Below are 19,010 nucleotides of genomic sequence, written 5' to 3' on the forward strand. Positions count from 1 at the left end.
TAGAGTGCTGAAATGACGGGCTCACCTATCCAGAAATCAACAAAAATCAGATTTACTTAGAAAACATGTACAATTTGGTCCACAGGGTTTAAGAAAGAACATAGTGTACATGGAAAGGCAAAAAAATTAAAGTGATAAACTTTTAAAATGTTGAAAGTTTAAGTAATTTAGTCATTTATTGCTATTTTGTTGCTAATGATGTCTGCTGCTCTGAGACACAACTTATCCAGTCTATGGAGAAAAATAATTAAGCACTGAGCTTTTATGAGCAATAATGTTTTTTTTATTATAATATGTTGTGCAATTTTTTAGAAAGTGACAATTTTATTCTCCAATACATCAATGGAAACAATCAATGTTTTATCTGCTATGTTTATGTTATAGCAAATGTTTCGCATTTAGTAAATTTGCTACTTTGGATGAAAACAGCTACAAATATCATTTGTAGTACATTCAACTATACTGGGAAGTCTGTATTGAGTGTTGCTATTGAATGTTCCTATCTTCAGTGGATAAAATATACATTTTGCTGAAAACCAAAGTACTCTCGCCTCACAGCAACAAGGTCGCTGGGTTTAGCCTCGACTGGGTCAGTTGGGATTTCTGTGTGGAGTTTGCAGGTTCTCCCCACGTTTGATTGGGTTTCCTCTGGGTGCTCCACTTCAGTTTCCCCCACAAGTCCAAGAACATGTGCTATAGGTGAATTGGGTAAAATAAATTTTCCATAGTGTGTGTGAATGTATGGGTGTTTCCCAGTGATAAGTTGCAGCTGTAAGGGCACCCGCTACATATACTGGATAAGTTGGTGGTTCATTCCACTGTGGTGACCCCAGCTTTTAAAGGGACTAAGCCGAAAAAAGAAAATAAATAAATGAAAACCAGTCTTTCAGAATTCTCTTTTTAATCAAGATAGTTTATTTATATTATAAGTTTTACCAGCCATGTAACTGTGATATAGTATATTTTTATTTGTTTTGGTAGACAGTATGACATATGTCAATAACAATTTAAGAACAATCTACAAAAACATCAAATAAAGCAATGAAAAGAAGCACACTGAAAGACTTTTCCAAATTTTGATGTTTTATTGATGATCACCAGGATGGTTCCCTTTTACAGTAAATCAGCAGAAATCTACTTTTGCATTGAGCTTTTAAAGACAGAATGTTGAATATTGCACTAAAGAAGAAGAGAACTAAGATTCATACAGCGCCAAAAAACAAGGAAATATCACAGCATCTTCTCGACAACATCTTAGGGCAAACAGAAGCCAAGCCCAATAATATATGCATATTTCAGTACCATAAAGACAGTTAGCTTCAAAGATATCTTCTTAAAATAGCATTATTATTATTTTTTGTCTGTTTTAATTCTGATTATTAAACGATTACATTCAGGAGTATAACTAATAAGGTCACATGCAAATATGGATGAGTATGCATGACGAATGGCCAAATGAATCCATCACATGATGATTAAGATGATGATGTAATCTGAACTAATAGAGGTTCATAGAGGTACTTTGCAGTCTTTTTTACCTTTAAGAAATTAGAATAACAATGTCCATAGAGCTCCTTTAAAAGAAAGCGTTTCACAGAAATGACCACGTCAGCTATTTCGATTTATATGTACAGGTTACGCCATTTGTTTCGATCCATTTTGGCATTTCAAGTCATTGTATAGAAGGAAAGTCTGTAGTATATTGAGTTTTCAGTGTGGTAGTTGTGAAACAGCCCTCTGCAAGCCAACATGTTATTTTCTTATGACAGTTATGTGTACTAAAATCAGCAATATTTCGTCATGAGTCACTCACGGTTCTAGACACTGCTCTCTCGGTGACCCATTGTCTGAGGTTCACTGTTCCATGTGCATATTTTGCTAGTTCTTTGTTTTGTTCAAGCAGCATCCAGCAAAGCAACTTTTACATTCAAAAGTATTATTTAAAGTTAGTGCATTCATCTTTAACACAAACCTCGTTTTGTGTAAAGAAATCACAGCTAATTAACAAGACCATATAGTACTTGTTACTAAGGCCAGGTATTTGAAATTAAATGTTTTCAAATATGAAAATATATCCAGACCATATAACATACAGTACATATTCAGCCCATTGAACATAATCCTTCAACCGAAAAAAAAAAAAAAAAGGTCTCAGTGTGGGTTTTATTTTCAATATTTGTATATATAATTAACCAATAAATAGTTAAATTGTCAAGGCTACTGCCTTTTAGAGGCCCTACAAGTCATTTCTTTGACCTTGGTAACCTGTGCTTTCTAGTAAACAGACACAAAGACCCTGTCACTTTGAGAGAACTTAAAAGCTATTTTCAAATAACACAAAAGGAAGTATTCTGCAAGAATAATACTGACAATTACAATAAAACACGTCACGACTAGATTTAAGGATGGAGTGTTTCAAGACTCATTTTGGAATAGGACAGATGTTAACGCTGTTGTCTTGAAAGCAAGTTGTGCATTCACCAACGAGGTCTATTGAAGATTCTGCTTATAGTGTACTAAAAGATCTCAAATTGAGTCTACTCCAGTTCTAAATGCAGGGCCCTATGAAACCCTTTCCCCCCATTTTTAGCCAATGAATAAAGGTAAGGCCTAGATGGTCTAACCCCAGAGTTGTATTTGGTTGTATGGGACTTGTTAGGACTAATTTCCTTAAATTTTGCAATAGATACAGACTGTTTTCACAGAGAACAGAATACTGCCCTTATCTCTCTGATTTTGAAAAAAGGGATAGGACCCCCTCAGTTGCTCTAGTTACAGACCGATTTCAATAATCTGTACAGACACTAGGCTTTGTGCTAAAGTTCTAGCCTGCCGTTTTGGTCATATTGCAGATTCTATGACCAGACAAGGGTCTTATTCATTAAATTATTTTATATTTCCATATAAATTTCCAGCTTTCTTGTCTTACTGTTTGAATACTGTCCTATTTCAGTAAAGCAAAAAAAAAAAATCTTAAGAAAAAAGATTACATTCAGAAGTAAATTCTACTGTACAACAGTCATAGATTTCTTTTTATTTTCTTTTGATGGGTGGTCATGAAGAACCATGAGTTTCTGTCTACATAATTTTCAGTAGTTTTTCACACCAGAACATGCTGAACGTTACTACTACTACTATACTAACCAACTTTGTGTTTTGATTAGGTGGACAGGACTAGTTTTGATGAATTCTAATTGCGTTTTTATGTCTGCTTTCTATGATTTTGACCATGCTTTCCACATTGAGGAACTCATAGGACCCTGCAAATGCATATTTCATATCTTTGCCAATGGCAAACTGCCATTATCGTTCTTGCATCCAATGCAAACAAAAACACTAACTGTTAGCTTTTAGTGTAGGGTATAACTTCAGATTTTTAATATATTAGTATTTTTTAAATATATATCTTTAAAAACATAAAAATGCCAATTAGTGAACTGATATTAGCAACCGAATTTAAAATCTATTTAAAAATGTTCATTTTGTAATACTTTAAGAGTATTTCTTCGCAATAACTGACCTCCACAAACATTAACGTACATAGCTAACTAAAGTACTTGAAAGTTGTTGTTAGACCAAAATACAAGTGCATCTGACAGTCACTTACATTTTTATATTTGCTTTGTCATATAAATTAAAATGTTACGTAATTATTTACATGATACATCTACCAAGCCGACGTTTTAGAAAAGTGCAATCATAATCATGCAACATAATGTTACAAACACCTGCTGTTTTTATAATACTCAAACTTGTCAGTTGGTTACAACTGTGTTAGCGTAAACCTAAAGAAGTAAGGCTATAAAGAATTTCCAAGTCCAGATAACTCAAAATGACTACATGTTAATAGATGTATTGTTGTATATTTGTATATAACGCAATACATCTATGTAGTGACTCAGCATTTTCTTTGTCAAACAACAAGCAAAAGGCACATGAGGGTAACCCTCACTGTCTGCTCTCACAACAACCATGAAGCCTGTTCATTTCTTTTGATTTTGTCTCTCTAGAACAAATCTGTCGACTGCTACATTTTAATATATAGTGTAGATCCACCACCAGTTTTCTTTCAAACAAGATAAACCTAAAGTGCTTGTGGGTCAGGAAATCTCAAATTGGGAAGAAAAATATCAAGTATATCAGCAAAACGCAAACAAAACATTCAGGACATTGCCAGTCTGAATCCTCCGCATTAACATAGAAAACTTTTAAAGTGAATAAAGTTGCCACATTTAAAGTCAGTCACACTTTAATGACATTATGGAAAACTGAAAACAACATTACCCGAGTAACATAATGTAAAGTTAATATAATAAATAATATTATAATAATAATAAAGTACAATACGAATAGTGGTACAACTTTTGGGGTAGCCCAAAAAAAGTCTGCTTTTGAAAAAAAGTTGATCCTCACCGCAGATCAATGCATTAAAGTACCAATAAAAATTCAAATATCAAATTCACAACCATAATCTTTCTAAAAACCTTTCGCCTTTATCATAGTCAACCAAGACTGGTCATTTCTGTAAGCTAGTAGTTTGTAATTAACGCCATCTACTTTGCCTTACTCTTAAAAGCATGTGTAGGCATGTACTGTCTCTGCTACTATAACATTATTAAACTACTACTGGATTGCATGTTTGAGAATGATCCATCTCCTGCCACCTAAAGGACACAAATCTTGGATTGTGGTTCGTTTTGTAAATCACCGTTTGACAGAATTGAGATTTGGCACAAATCCTCTTTGGATTAGCTATTTCTTTCTTCACTCTTTCTGCTGGTATGTGATCTCATGAGGAGACTGTCTAGCCTTACTGTAATAGTAGCTCACAAGACAGTGAACTTTCTGTTTTCAGAAAAGTTATTTGCTTCAAGGCCTTGCAACCTTACGTTTAGAGTATGTTTTCTCAGGCAACTGTGTTTATATGTGGTATGATTAATGATAAAGGACGCGGAACGTAAATCAGATGATGTTCGAACCAATTTACAAAGGCTATTATTTGTGCTTCCAATTCGAATTACAGGCAGGATAAAGCCTTGGTCTCTTTAAGTTAGGATAAGGAATACGGGTAAACTCGGTTTGCACTGCAACTTCAGCCTACGTTGAACATTATGTCATTGTTTCATAGAAGCTAGCTAGTGAACATTCATTTGTATGCCAAAGCCTTGCAGATGCAATCAGAAATGTAATACAGATTCAGGACCGAAGCTTATAATAATGTCCCTTGACAGCACTAGGATTTTGTTGCATTTCTGAGGATTAGAATTTAGAATACAAACTATAAATGGCAGCGCGTGGAAGGCTGTGGGTGGAGGAACTCATCTAAACCTAAAAGATTAGAAATGAATGAGGAATGAATGGCAAGCTCTAAATAGAAAACCAATTCAAAATTCTATTTTGCAGGCTGGGAAAGATTCATCTTGCATGACCACTGTGCTGCTGCTGGCCAAGACCATTATATTCAGGTCCTGCTGCTTCTCGTGGGTTTGTTGATACCAGTCCCGAGTTACCTCAGTGTCGTGTGTAGGGATTAAAGTGACCTAAATGAGAAGAAGATTGGCAGATTAACTATAAAATAGGGTGCTCTTCTGCATGCAAAACCTTTTAGATGGGTTTTCAAACAATTGGATTTCAATGACCCTCAAATATGAGACAAATAAACTATTCAAAAGTAAATGCACCATGTATTTTAATCAATTAATGCAAAAAAATAAAACTATAGTAGGTACATCCCAAATTGCATACTTATGCATTATTTGACCTCATTTTGTAGAAGAGTGTAAAAAGTGATTTAACACCAAAAATGTTCAAAGGAATGTGCGCTTTAAATACCTGGATGATGTACTTATACAACCGATGCACTTCCTGCACTTAGTTATCAAACACTAAAGGCTCTATTTTAACGATCTAGGCGCAAAGTGTAAAGAGCATGTCGCAAAAGAATTAAGGGCGTGTCCGAATCTATATTTGCTATTTTAAGAATAAAAAAATATGCTTTGTGCCCTGATGCATGGTCTGTTTTGCTTATTCTCTTAATGAGTTATGGGTGTGTTTTGAGCATAACATGCATTAAAGCAATCAGAGTCTCATCTCACATTCCCTTTAAGAATCAGTTGTTCCATACCATGGCGCATTTGGTATATACATGGAGGACTTTGTAAGTGGAAAAACTGAATGGAAAAACAAAATGCTTCACTGGTGAGAAAACAGTAAACAGACCATCTGCGCGAGGATGAAGAACAAACCTCCACGATTTGGCCTCTTTACTTTCTCTTTACTTTTACTCTACTTTCGTTGATGACGAAATGGTGTTGTATGGACTCTGCTGAAGACATCCTTCAGCGTACATATTTAATTGTGTTTGTTAAGTGAAAATATTTGTTTTAAAACTATTTATAAATTCAGTTCTAAATTCCAGCAAACAAATAAATGAACAATAATAACAAAGTGTGGTAAAAACTGAGTTATATCCAAACACGCAGCCTATTCTAATGCCATATATGGTGACGCATATGTCTATTAAACCCAACAGATGGACAAATCTAAACTTGTTTTTATTAAAACAAATATAAATATGCATATAATAAATACTACTACTACTAATAATAACATACAAAAGCAAACTGTCATGAATAAACTTAAAAAGTTTATTATCCTTTTATTATTTATTATTAAAAACAGCAACGCGTCAACGATGCACATTAACACACCGTTATTTTAGACCAGCATGCCGATGAGTCCACAAAGTGGCACAAATGGATTTGCTATTAAAACATTGTGGTGCAAAATGTGAAAATTAGGGTTGCGTTGGGCTGAAAATAGCAACACATCACAGCAAACACATCCTGCGCCTTATTGCACCACATTTATGATAGGGTCCTAAGATTTCATTGCATTTATTTGCAAGAAAAATTCTCCAACACAAGTGATTATGTCATCCCCCAATGGTGAATGCGGTAGCCCTTACTTTGTGTTAATTTCACTAATCTGGCAACCATAAAATGTCAATTTCCGACATGTTTGAATTTCTAGTTAGAAAAAATGTATATATGTTCAATTTTTATATTAATTTCTGTAGTATTATTGCCTAATATGCAAATGTTTATGTGATTTATTTACAATACAGTTTGTAAAGTATTATTTTCTGTCTTTTAGAAGATCTATTATTATTTGAGACACTTGCTTGTTTTATGTGTAGCTGCACTGTAAACCTTAAGTAAAAGAATAAAAGTTATTGTTTTTCTATTTTATGTATTAAGTTTTTAGTTATTATACTCCCAATATCATTCTACATAAATCTGAATATATTTTACAGGATTCTATGCAGAAATACCAAAAAATGTAAGTAGTTTTGATCTGGTCCTACAGTAGTAATTAATATAGTTTATAGTGTGTCATTTGGGATGTAAGTTTTGTCTTTTTTTTATTATTTTTATTATTATTATTATTATTTTTTTTTTTTTTGCATTTTACCTTGCATTATATTTTGTTCCCAAACCCAATTGCTTTATGGGATTACTCCCAATTGACATGAGGTGTGTCTCAATCAGCTGATCAGGGCCATTTTTAAGGGGTGTCTTAATTCTTAATAGCAAAATTCTTCCAGTGCACAGAAATGTTTGCTGCCTAAAAAGTCCCACTATGCACTGTGAATGTCAGTGAGCATTTATGCTTGCTATGTTTCCTTAACCGATATTCCCGATAAATACTACTGACAGTACAGTACTACTGACTGTACAGTAATAACATTCTCATGTCACCATAAGTTTCCCAAAGTGTACTGAGTCAGGGTGCTTTTTTTACTGCTCTGACCAGTGCCCAAACTCACATACTGACAAACTTGGGAGTTAGCTTGCTGATTGAGACACACTCATGAACTCTCTTCCATGATATTCTGTTTATTCTGTTTTAATATAAAGTAAAGTGGTACCTGGAGATTAGTGCCCCATTGTGCTTTCCCTTCTAGGAGTGCATCTAGAACTGCACGGCTGGGTTCACCACTCCCTGGATCATTTCCACTGACAACGTAGTATGCTGCTCGCACTCGCTTGAAGAACTCTTGATCTACATTTTTAGCACTGCAGTGGTTGGGAATGTAAGCTAGGTCAACATAGATGGGTGGTCCTGGTGGAGTCCCAGCATTGGATTTCAGGTTGGAAGCTAAAATAATAACATTGGTTAAATAACATTGATTAATATCAACAGTATGCAATACCATTGCTGTGCAGTCAAGATATTATTTGTTTGTTATTGTTATTCACTGTTAAATGGATGAAATTGCAGTGGTAAATAAATAAATTAAAAACTAAAATCAGTGCTACAAGTGAACTTAGGAATTATAACTTAATGTACGGCATGAATTCAAATTAAAAGGTTTACTTGTCAGCAAAGACAAGGCTCTATCATCTCTATAAAATCTGATAACTTAATTTGTACCTGCATTACTCTTAACGCCATTGACCAGCCCTCTTCCTGAGTCTCCCCTGGATCCCTCTGTCTCAGACATTTTTGTCAAACGAAATGTCTTTTCTGAATCTTTTCTTTTGAGAGTATGAGGTGAGGAGTCTTTGGATGTCTGTTTCACTGGGGTAGTAGATCTTCTGGTTTTTGCATCTCCCTTACGTGCTGGCGAAGCAGATTTTCCTAATGTCTTCCTCAAACCTCTATTTGTTTTAAGGTCTTTCTTGACTGGTCTTTCTGTGTGGATCTGACCATTAAGAAGTGCTTCTGGGTCAATCATGCACACATCAGGGTGTGGTGGATGTGGAAGAGGGTCTTTCATTGGAATGGGAGGGGGATCGTGGCTCCTCGGGGAGGAGGAATGATGGCTTCCTCCACTGCCGCCAGCTGCAGACATTTTGTCCACTGGAAGATGTTCTGCATCTTCATCAGAGTCAAGGTTTCCTTCTGCTGTAATTGATGGACATTCCTCAGTCTCAGGAGGAACATCTGAATCGGATTGAGATGGGAGCGACTCGCTCAATGATGTAGGAGGAGTTTCCTCTCCTGCAAGCATAATGCCGTGACCAGTTGATGTACCACCCATTATGCTGTGTGATCCCTCTTTGCCTTCCTCCTGACGACTTTGCGGATGATGATGTTGTTGCTTGTGGGATCTCCTTTTGACAGAGTGTTGCTCACGCTCATCACCATCATCATCTCTTGAATGATCACTTCTGGCATCATCGTCTCCCTCCTCACTTGACAGGTCATGTGGGCTTGGATTAATAAAGGATGGGGAAATATCCCCTTTACGATGTTTAAAAAGTGAAGGTGAATGAGAGGACGTGGCCTCCATACTGAGGTCAGAAGGTCGAGTGAATCCCTCATCTGCTTTCTTGGAGACTTCAGCGTAACAAGCCTGCGCTCCTGATGGTGGACTTGATGGACGTTCTTTAGAATCATACTTCACTTCCCTCTCTTCATCCGATTCTTCCCTGTCTATATCTTCATAAACATCTTCCCCATAGCCAGGGGGAGCCTTTAGACATACAATATCTTCATGTTCCATTGTGGAAGAAATGGCAGTATGCTGGCTAGACTCAGGTACGTTTTTGCTATATTTTTCCATAATAATTTCTTCAGTTTGTTTTTTACTCTCTTTGTCTTTTTCTTTGCTTTCCTTTTCTACTACGATTTCAGCTTGTTTTACCTCTTCTTTTTCTTCTGACTCTTTGGGTTTTCCTTCACTTTCACTCTTATTCTCTGATTTCTTGCCATCTAGGATCTCTCCCATCTTTTCTGACCTCACATCACACTTCTTTTCAGGATGTATCTGTTCATCCTCTATTTCTTTATGCTTTACTATCACTTCTTCACATTTTGCCTGGCTCAACGTTTCTTCTTTCATGTCAAATCTCTCTTCTACTTTCTCAGGCAAGTCTTTAATTTTTTCAGACATCTCTTCCCATTCTTGCTTCACGATTTGTTCACTTAGTGTGCTTGTACTCAGAGTCCCACATGCCATGACTGGCACGTTTTGAGAACTTGCCATTTCTGTTGGTTCAGAGCTGCATTTCAGCTCAAATGAATGCAATGTTTTGGTTGAGAATACATTTGCATCAGTGTGTTGCTCAGATGAAGATGATTTGTCACACTCAATTCTGCAAGGCAGTGTTCCTTCCTCAAAATCGCTTTTGTTATTCTCAGGCTCATCATCAGAGGACTTTTCTTCTGAGTGTTTTTCCTTGGAGTCAGCTTTCTCCAAAGGCGCTATCTCAAACTTGAGAGATGTTGTAGATGCCACCTCAGTTGTTTGAGCTGCATGCTTAGAAGTTTCCGATTCTGGCATTTTTGAGAAAGGTGGTTCTACATGCTTAGGATCAGAGACATGATCTTTGTCAGATTTAATGCTTGACATATCTTCCTCTGATTTTTCCTCTGCCGAAGATATTTGATCTTGAAGAAATGATTTGGATTCCTCCAGGGGACTGAGAGGAGAAAACCTAGCAAGACTAGATATTGATTCAGCTGTTGTCGTAGCATGTGTCATTCGATCCGAGACTTCCATGTATTCGTCCTTTTTTAAACATGGTAAATCCATAGTGGGTGACTCTTCCTCTTTTAGGGAAGAGTATTCATATGATACAGTGTCCCCATCTGACCTTAGTTGAAAGCTAGGAACATTAATATGTGTATCTAGCCCATCTCCTATATGTTGGCCAGTTGAATATGATGCAGATGTTGAAGAAGAGTAACTAATAGATGAAGATGATGAGTAAGTTCCATCAGACATGGGCGCTTGAGTGGCAGTTAGGGATTCAGACACTTCAGGCTTTTTATCAGTTCTCTGTGGTTCATGTTTGTCATCGCTGGGTTTGGATGTCTCAGATTGGACTGAACTAGTATCTTCTTCCTTGGACTTTTCGAACTGCTTGTCAATAACTTCATATTGCTCTCCTTGTACTGATGACAGTTTTGTTGTGAGGGACTCCGTTTTGTCTGTGGATGAGTCAACAATCTTCCCTGTCTGTGGAACCTCTGCTGTTCCTCCATAGACTAATGAACTAACAGAGTCTTTTTCTTTTCCTTCAGGTGATTTTGATGCACTTGTGGTATCAAATACTGCTTTAGACTCTTTCTCTGACAACTCTCTAGCACCCTTTTCAATATCCAAGTCACTTGCATCTTCCTCTTCTTCATCCTCAAAATCATCCTCTTCTTCTGCAAATATTTTTTGACTTCTGACCATGCATTCCTCCTCCTCTGTGCTCACAACCAAAGGCTTGCTGGCAACTAAATCTGTCTTGGCGGTACATTCAAATGCAAGAACATTGTCATCAACATTTACAGATTGCCCTGAAGAACCTGGAGTGGCTGTGCAGGGATCTTCAGGTAATACCCTGGCAGGAAGCAAGTCCTTTTCAGGTGGTGAGTACCGACCAGAAGAAAATGGGTCATCTTTGCTATCATCAGAACCCAGTTTGTTTTTATCTTTACCTTCACCTGAGATTGTACTACCTGTTTTGTTTTCATCATAGGCAGATGCTGATGAAGTTGTTAGACCTTGAACACTTTGATCTTGGGATGATGTGAGAAGCCCTTGGGGAGTGAAATCTTGTGTCAAGGGCGGTTTGGTTTTGTCTAAGTCTTCTAAATGAGGTGTTGCCATTGTTTCTTCAACTTGATCCCTTCTATGATCCCTGTCTTGCACATCAGGTTTTGAAAAGCTGGAAGCAGATGTACATGGTTCTATATCTGACAGTTGAACATGACTTCCATCAAGTTTTGATAGAAGTGAAGAATGTGTGTCCTCTTTCTCCTTTTCTTTCTCTTCTCTTTCCAATTTCTCTGATATGTCTTGCGTATCACTAGAGGCACAAAAGCTTGAACCTGCTGCTAAAGTATCTTTGCTTTCATATGTAGAACTGCTGTCAACAGAAGTATCTAGTCTCTCTTCTCTAACCAACTCTTCCTCTTGGTATAGGTCTTTGTTGTCTTGTTCTGAGTAGGCACTTTGGCTGCTGTAAATACTTGGTGAAGTCTGGTAATCAACCTTGCTAAAAGACACCGGCTCATCGTCGCTGTGTTCCTCTACTGAACAAGTAGCTCCAAGCTCCATTGCCTGACTTGTTTTTCGAATGTAATCTAAATCTCTATCCATACCTGGGTACTGGTCTTCTTCCTCTCTTTCTTTGTCACTGTCTTTTGAAATGGGTTTTTCATAAGGCTCATATTTAGAAGCCTCATAGCTTTCTTTTTCCACTTCATAAGTAACCTTGTCATTAGATTTCATTCTCTCACTTTCAGCCTTCTCTGAACATTTCTCATCAGCACCGTCAGACTTTTGAAAATCAGAATGTGACTCTAACACTGGAGAGGCAACCTCTCTTTCTCCTTCCCATTCCCTCTCAGCCTCCTTCTCAGGTTTTGCAGCCCCTTTTGAAAATAATGTTTCATGTTGGCCATCCACACCACTTGTCTGACTGTCAGAGCAGAGCAGTGTAATACTTGTTGGTTTAGTCTCAGTTAGAATCTCTGAGACAGCTTTACTACTTGTATTTGCAGTAGAAAGTACAATTGATGTGGCATCAACCTTACACTCCTCTGGTTCAGTTGATTTTTCACTGCAACCTTTAGTCAATTCTTCTGAATGGGCAATAATTTCTTCCTTTTGTATACTTGGTTCTGATGGTTGTGCAGAAATGTTTTCCTTTAGTTCTTCTGACTTCCAAGGTTCCACTGATAATGGTCTTGAACCAGCTCCTCCCATACAAACAGCATCTCCTTCATCCTCCTCAGTACTTTCATCTTCATCTGAAAATTTGGTGGGAAATGTAGTTTCAAAGGCTGACTTGCCATCTTTAGTTTTTTCTACAGTTGAGGGGGTTTCTTCAATGAATTTTTCTTTATAATCTAAATTTAATTTGAATCCAATGTCTGATGATTGGAAAGTATCTGTTTCTTGTAATGATGTGTCTATATTGATGTCTTCTTTATGTTCTTTCGTTTCTTCTTTTTCTTTACAGTCTAGATCTGAGGTCTTTCTCGTTCGTTCTAAATTTTCCACAAGAGATTTCTCTTTAGCTCCCAAGTCCATTTTGGTGTCTGGTTCATCTAACACTAGTTTTGATGCATCTTCTTTTAATATTTTTTCTTCTGTCTCTTTGCTAACTTTTGATTCAGTTGTTTTGTCTTCTACAGTGGTAATTTCACTTTTCGTCTCTGTCTCTAGAGTATCATGTTCTGCTTTTGAATCTACAGTTTTTGATTCTGATAAAATCAGTTCTGTCTTTTTGTCTTCCACAGATGTGGCCTCAAATTCTTGTTTTGTGTCAGGTGGTACATTTGTCTCCATACTTGACTGAGGTGCTTTTGTTACAGTCTCTTCAGTTTGTTTTTCTTCATACAGTTGGTCCTTCTTAGCAACTGTAATTGAACTCTCAGGAACTGATTGATCCTTAGATACCTGAAGTTGAGTTTCCTCCACAAATTTATATTTAGATTCATATGGTTTTGAGGATATTTCTTCAAACTCAACTGATTGTTCAGATTTGACGAATGTGACTTTGTTACTTTCATCTTCTTTAGTATGCAAACCTTCTTTGTCTGATGTTACTGGCTGGAATTCACTTTGTACTTCAGGTTCAAAAACAGATTTAGAAATGCTAAGCTCATCCTTCTTTTCGTAAATTTGACATTCTATAGATTCTTCATCTGGTTTGCTAGGTATTTCCACAGCCTTTTTGCATTCTTGATCTCCCTCAGCAGACAAATCTAATTTCTCAGATTCAACCAGTGAGACTTGATCTTGGCTCAAGTCTGCTTTTTTGGCTTTAGATTCTTGGTCTACTGTTGGTGGGAAGTCTAAATTTTCTGAAATAGATATTTGTGTTTTGCATTTAATGTCTTCTACACTTTTCTCTATATCTTGGCTAATTTGGTGTCCATCCTCTGTGTCCTCTGAGACTGTAGAATGTGACATTTGAGGCTCTGCTTTTGATGATATGTCTGCTTTTTGTAATTGTTGTGTATTTTGGGTTTCTTCTATTAGCTTCTGCTCCAAGACCTCATCCTTTTCACTAGTCATTTTAGTCTCAGGAGAAATTTCCCCTGATATATGTTCTTCCATCTCTTGTGTTGTCTTCAATTTAAATTCTTCATCATCCTTAGAGGAGATATCTTTCTCCATAATGGACATATCTACGTGCATCTCTGTAGATTGAACATCTGTTTTTAAAGGGGAAATTTGCACTTGTGTCGAAGATTTTACTTCCTCCACATTTTCATTCCAAGATTTATCATGTTCTTTGGCAGCTGTAGTGATACTCTCAAATGTCAGGTCAGTCACACTTTTACTTTCCGCCTTTTCTTTTTTCAAGGTAACATCTGTTTTTTCACCTAGTTGTTGTGTTTTAGATTTGAGGCTATCTGTGTCTTCTGTAAACTGGGCTATACTGACAAATGAATCAGTTTCCGTCAAAGCCACCTGTTCAGTTGTAGTATCAATTGACTCTGGTTTCTGTTGTGAAGTTTTCTCAGGTTTAGTTTTTATGTCTGTCTCTTTAGTGCCATGTGTCTCTGTATCTATTTTTGTTGATTCAGGAGATGTTGATGTTTCTGCTTTGATGTCTAGGCTTTCTAAGAACTGACAAGATGCACCAGTCACATCTTTTTCCTTGGATTCCTTGTCTAATTTAGAAGATATTTCAGGTTTTTCTGGCTGAATTTCTTCTACTTGTTTCACCTGTTTCTCTATCTCCAGTCCTTCCAATACTGCTAGATAACCTTTATCTTGAAATTCTTCATTTGCGTTTTTCTTATCAAAATCCTCTTTAGAGGGCTGTGTAGCTTTCTCCACTTCTGATTTCCCAGCACCTTTATCTGTAACCTCTGCATATTTTAAGAACTCATCTTTATCGTTATACTTCTCTTCAGCATCACCCTCACCCTCCTTTTGTTTCTCTTGCTCTTTTTTCTCTGTAGACAGTTTTAAATCACAAGTTTCTTCAACGTCATGATCATCTGATAACTTGCTATCTTTATCCTCTGCCTCTTTTAAGCCCTCTTTAACTTCAACTTTCTTTTCAACACTTGGATCTGGTATTTCCTTCGTATCACTTACATCTTTTGGTGGTGGAACTGACTCACTTTCCTTTTTAGCCAAGACGTCATCAACTAGTGGGGATGGTGCAGTGACTGCTTTCTGAATAATATTTTTTTCTTCTTTCTCTGCTTGAGGTTTTTCCTTCTCATCTAAAATGTCAGATTCTTGTTTTTCATTTTTCTTTTCAAATTTAAATTCAGTAGGGCTAATTGGCACTCCTTGTTCTTGATGAGTGTCTTTAAGGAGCACTTTATCCTTTCCTTCCACCGGTGACATTCTAAGGGGAGAGTGAGAAGCACTAGGTGGTCCAGAATGTGTAGGAGATGCCATTTTTACAGTGCTGTCATCAGGGCTAACGCACCGGTCTTCTACCTCTGGATAAACACTAGCTTCAGAAACAGGAAGCTTAGAAACACTGTGAGATGAGGAAGAGAGAATTGCTTGTTCTTTAAAAGACATATCCTCCTTAGGAGATGCTACCGATGCCTTTTCTGTCTCAGGAATAGAGGATTTTTCAAAAGTTGACATATCAGGAACTAAGGGCACAGGACTTTTGGGTTTGTCCATTTCTTTGTCCTTGTGTTCAAGTTTATCTGGTGAGGCATATCCTTCTTGTAACTTTTCAAGTGAAATGTCAACATTTGGCGTTTGATCATATTCATCCTCTTCTTCATCATCGTAATGGGCAGCCATCTCAATTCCCTCAGTTTTGCCTTCTAAGGGAAGTGGAGGGGATTCATCAGAGGGAGAGGACTTGAAGCACTTGTCTTCCTCCAAGGAGGATGTTGGTGAGATGGTTCCAGCTGAATGTAAGTAGTCTTTCCCTTGGGTTGCCTCAGTCTGTGTAATTGGTTGAACAGTGTCCAAGACCAGGGAGCTTTTTCCTGTGTCTTCAGTCTGAGGTGCTGTGACTGATGCCACTGACTGATCTTCTGCAATGGAAGTGGGTAGAGAAGACAGTTTGTCATACTCTGTTATGGATGTCGCTGAAGAAACATGTTCTTCTTCAGCTAATGGAGCTGCAAGAATGCTGGTGTAGATAGAAATCGCTGGTTCCTGTGCACCCATGAATACTTTGCTGGTTCCATTGCCCATTGCAGCAGCTTGCATTTCTCTCATTCCATGCATGGCATCAAATGAGCCTGGTTGGTCTGGGACAGAGACGTCATAGCTTCCAACTTCATACTGAAGGTGTGGTATCCTGTCCTCTGCTTCTTCATGGATCTCCTCATCTGAAATTGTCTGCTCAGTCTCAGAGTAACCTGGGATGGTTTCATCCTGGATGTATGATAGGTTTTCTGCTGCAGCAGCGCCTTGCGCTGTAGAGGTAATGCCAGCTGTGACACCTCCAACATTTGACATGTATGCATCCTCTTCGTCTTTGACTTTCTCAGGAGAGAGCTCTTTAATTTCTTCATCTGCAATGGCATCTAAATCTTCAGCCTCCTCCAGCTCAGCTTTTTCAATCACGTCCTCTTCTTCAAACTGCTCGTCTTCAGCTTCAATCCTTCTTTCCTCCACTTGTTTTTGCTTCTCCATTTCCTCAACTTCATGTTTTCTGTCCACTCCCTCCAGGTCTTTAGTTTCTTTTGCTGGCCCTTCATCCTCTTCATCTCCAATTCCCATATCTTCCTCCTCCTCATCGTCAGTCTTTTTCTTAACAGGCTGTATATCAATCTCTTCCTCATCTTCATCTTCAATTGCAGCACCCTCATCCTCAAATTTCTCAATTTCTGAAGTTTGGGGCTCATCTTTTTCTTTCACAGCAGCTGATGACACTTCTTTAATTCCTGCTGATGCAGATACTTCTTCCACTTTAGTTTTCTGTTCCACCATATCGGTTTCTCCAACTTTGTCCTCTGCAGACTTTGAGGGTTCAATATCTTTCTCAGCTGGTAATTCAGAGACAGTAAGGTCACTTTTGGGGGATTCTGACTGTGATGTCACTTCAGTGGGTTTGATTTTATTTAAGTCTTTTGTTAAATCTTCCGGAGCAGATATATCTTCTACAGTCCCATTCTCCTGCTTCTCAGGTTCAGTCTTTTCGGCCACAGGTTCTGCTGTAATCTCTGCAATCTCTGCCTTGGCAGTTGTAGGTTTTTTCTTTATTGATTTGGGTTTCCCTTGGGTTTTGGCCTTATGGAGGGTCTTTCTGACCTCTGGTGTGAAAGGTTTCAGTTCAGGTTTAGTTATTTTCCTCAATTCAGGTTTAGAACTGTCCTTGGCTTTCATTTTTTTCTCATCTTTTTTCACTGAATCATCTTGTTTAATTACACGTTTTTCTTTCTTAATCTCCCTCTTTTCTTTGTCTTTCTTTTCATCCATTTTGGACAACCTTTCCTTCGGGTGTTTTTTTAGTGGTTTTTCCTTCAATAACTTTTTCTTTTCTGTGACTTCTGCTTTTGGTTTCAATGACTTGGTGTGTTTCTTTTCTTCTTTTTTCTCAACCTTGTTCTCTTTGACAGAGTCACTCTTTGTTTCGACTACAGATACATCCTCATGCTCGTCTGTTTCTTTCTTAGAAGGCTTGGCTGGTGTGTGAGTCTTGGGAGATGACTTTAGACTTTCTTTGCTGTCAGTCCTTTGCTTTAGTTTTGTTTGTTTTACTGCTGAAGGTGAAACACCAGAATTTATGTCTTTTTGTGTGGCTACTGGATACCGCAAGAAATCAAGGTGCTTTAACTTTTCGAGCCCTTCAAGTATTTTGTTTTGTGGTGCATTTCCAGGAAATAAAACCCTTACGATTTTCTCTGTGGGACTGGCAGGGAGCCATACAACGAGAGCAGTAATAGATGTCAAATATGGTACAGATATTTCTCCTTCTTTTCCATTGGGAAGAATTATCCCTGTCTTGGCCTTGCTGTTACCTGCCCACTTTTGCATGAGGAACTGCATTTCCTTACTGTCCTTCACAGGGTTCAAGACAAACATGTCTAACCTTCCCACACCCATCTTGTGGAAAAGAGTGATGGGCTCGATGGTATTACTAACCACTCGAAAAAGAGGCTCAGGTTTTATTCCCAACTTGTTGAGGTATTGCAAAGTCAGAGATGCTTCCTCAATGCTTCGCTTGACTTTTAAATTTGATTCTGATGTCCGAAGCTTTTCAGGTACATTGAAGAACACTACTCCAAGCTCTGGTGATATCAGGTTTTTCATCCAATCACTGTAGGTAGTTGAGCCTTGAGACTGCTCCTCCTCCTGCTCTGCAACCTTCCTTTGAAGAAGTCCATTGATCCCAGGGAGATTATCAGCACCAATATGTGTAAGAAGGACAGAATCAATACGATCTAAATGTCTGACAAGCTTCCAGAAGCATGACCTTCTGTCAGAGCCACCATCAATCAAAATGTTGAAACCATTGACAGCAAAAAGCGCCGAATCCCCACGTCCACCGGGAAAGATGTAGCAGCAAGGCTTTGAGAGCTTCAGGAATCCTCCAGAGGTTGGAGGCTCAAGAAGGTCAAATGGGGATGGTACATCCACAGTCTCAGATATGTATTCAGTAAACTCAGTGACCCCCTCCATCTTAGGGAGTATGGGTTCTGGATTTAGCGTATAATTCAGCAACTCCCTAATCCGTTGCTGTTGCCCCAGAGAGCTCCAGCCTGCGTCACTACGGCAAGACACAGTCAGTGATGCCCGCTGTCCAGAGCTGGCTTTACCCAGCAAATGGCTGACCTACATGACGAAAACAAGTCTAAAATTAGTCAATATATATTGCTTTTTTATCAGTCTGAATAGTTATATATATCCAAACTCACCCCAGGTTCTGCAAACACGCGTAAGAAGGTCTGATGACTGAACACTCCAGTTTGGAGAACCAGGTCACCTTGGTCAGAGCTTTGCCCACTCAGTACTAACAGCTTGTGCACAGCTGGGTCAGATACAAGACAATGGATCTAGGACACAATAAGAGACATAGAGGGTATTTAAAACACATTAGTCAAATAGATTCTGTCTG

At 37.9% G+C, this 19,010-nt stretch overlaps 1 protein-coding gene across 2 annotated transcripts in view; it reads right to left on the minus strand.

Annotated features, from left to right (window-relative positions):
• Nucleotides 1-1,062: 1,062 nt before the first annotated feature.
• map1ab (microtubule-associated protein 1Ab) overlaps nt 1,063-19,010 on the minus strand; it is an 81,808-nt gene continuing 63,860 nt past the window's right edge. For both annotated transcript variants that reach the window (XM_073943024.1, XM_005163038.5), the window contains 4 exons: nt 18,811-18,948; nt 8,437-18,727; nt 7,931-8,160; nt 1,063-5,540 (listed from right to left, as the gene is read on the minus strand). In XM_073943024.1, coding sequence (XP_073799125.1) covers nt 5,385-5,540; nt 7,931-8,160; nt 8,437-18,727; nt 18,811-18,948 — 10,815 coding nt within the window. In that variant the 3' untranslated portion in view covers nt 1,063-5,384. The remainder of the gene's footprint in view (nt 5,541-7,930; nt 8,161-8,436; nt 18,728-18,810; nt 18,949-19,010) is intronic.

This window comes from Danio rerio, chromosome 25 (assembly GCF_049306965.1).
Source record: "Danio rerio strain Tuebingen ecotype United States chromosome 25, GRCz12tu, whole genome shotgun sequence".
Classification (NCBI taxonomy): domain Eukaryota; kingdom Metazoa; phylum Chordata; class Actinopteri; order Cypriniformes; family Danionidae; genus Danio; species Danio rerio.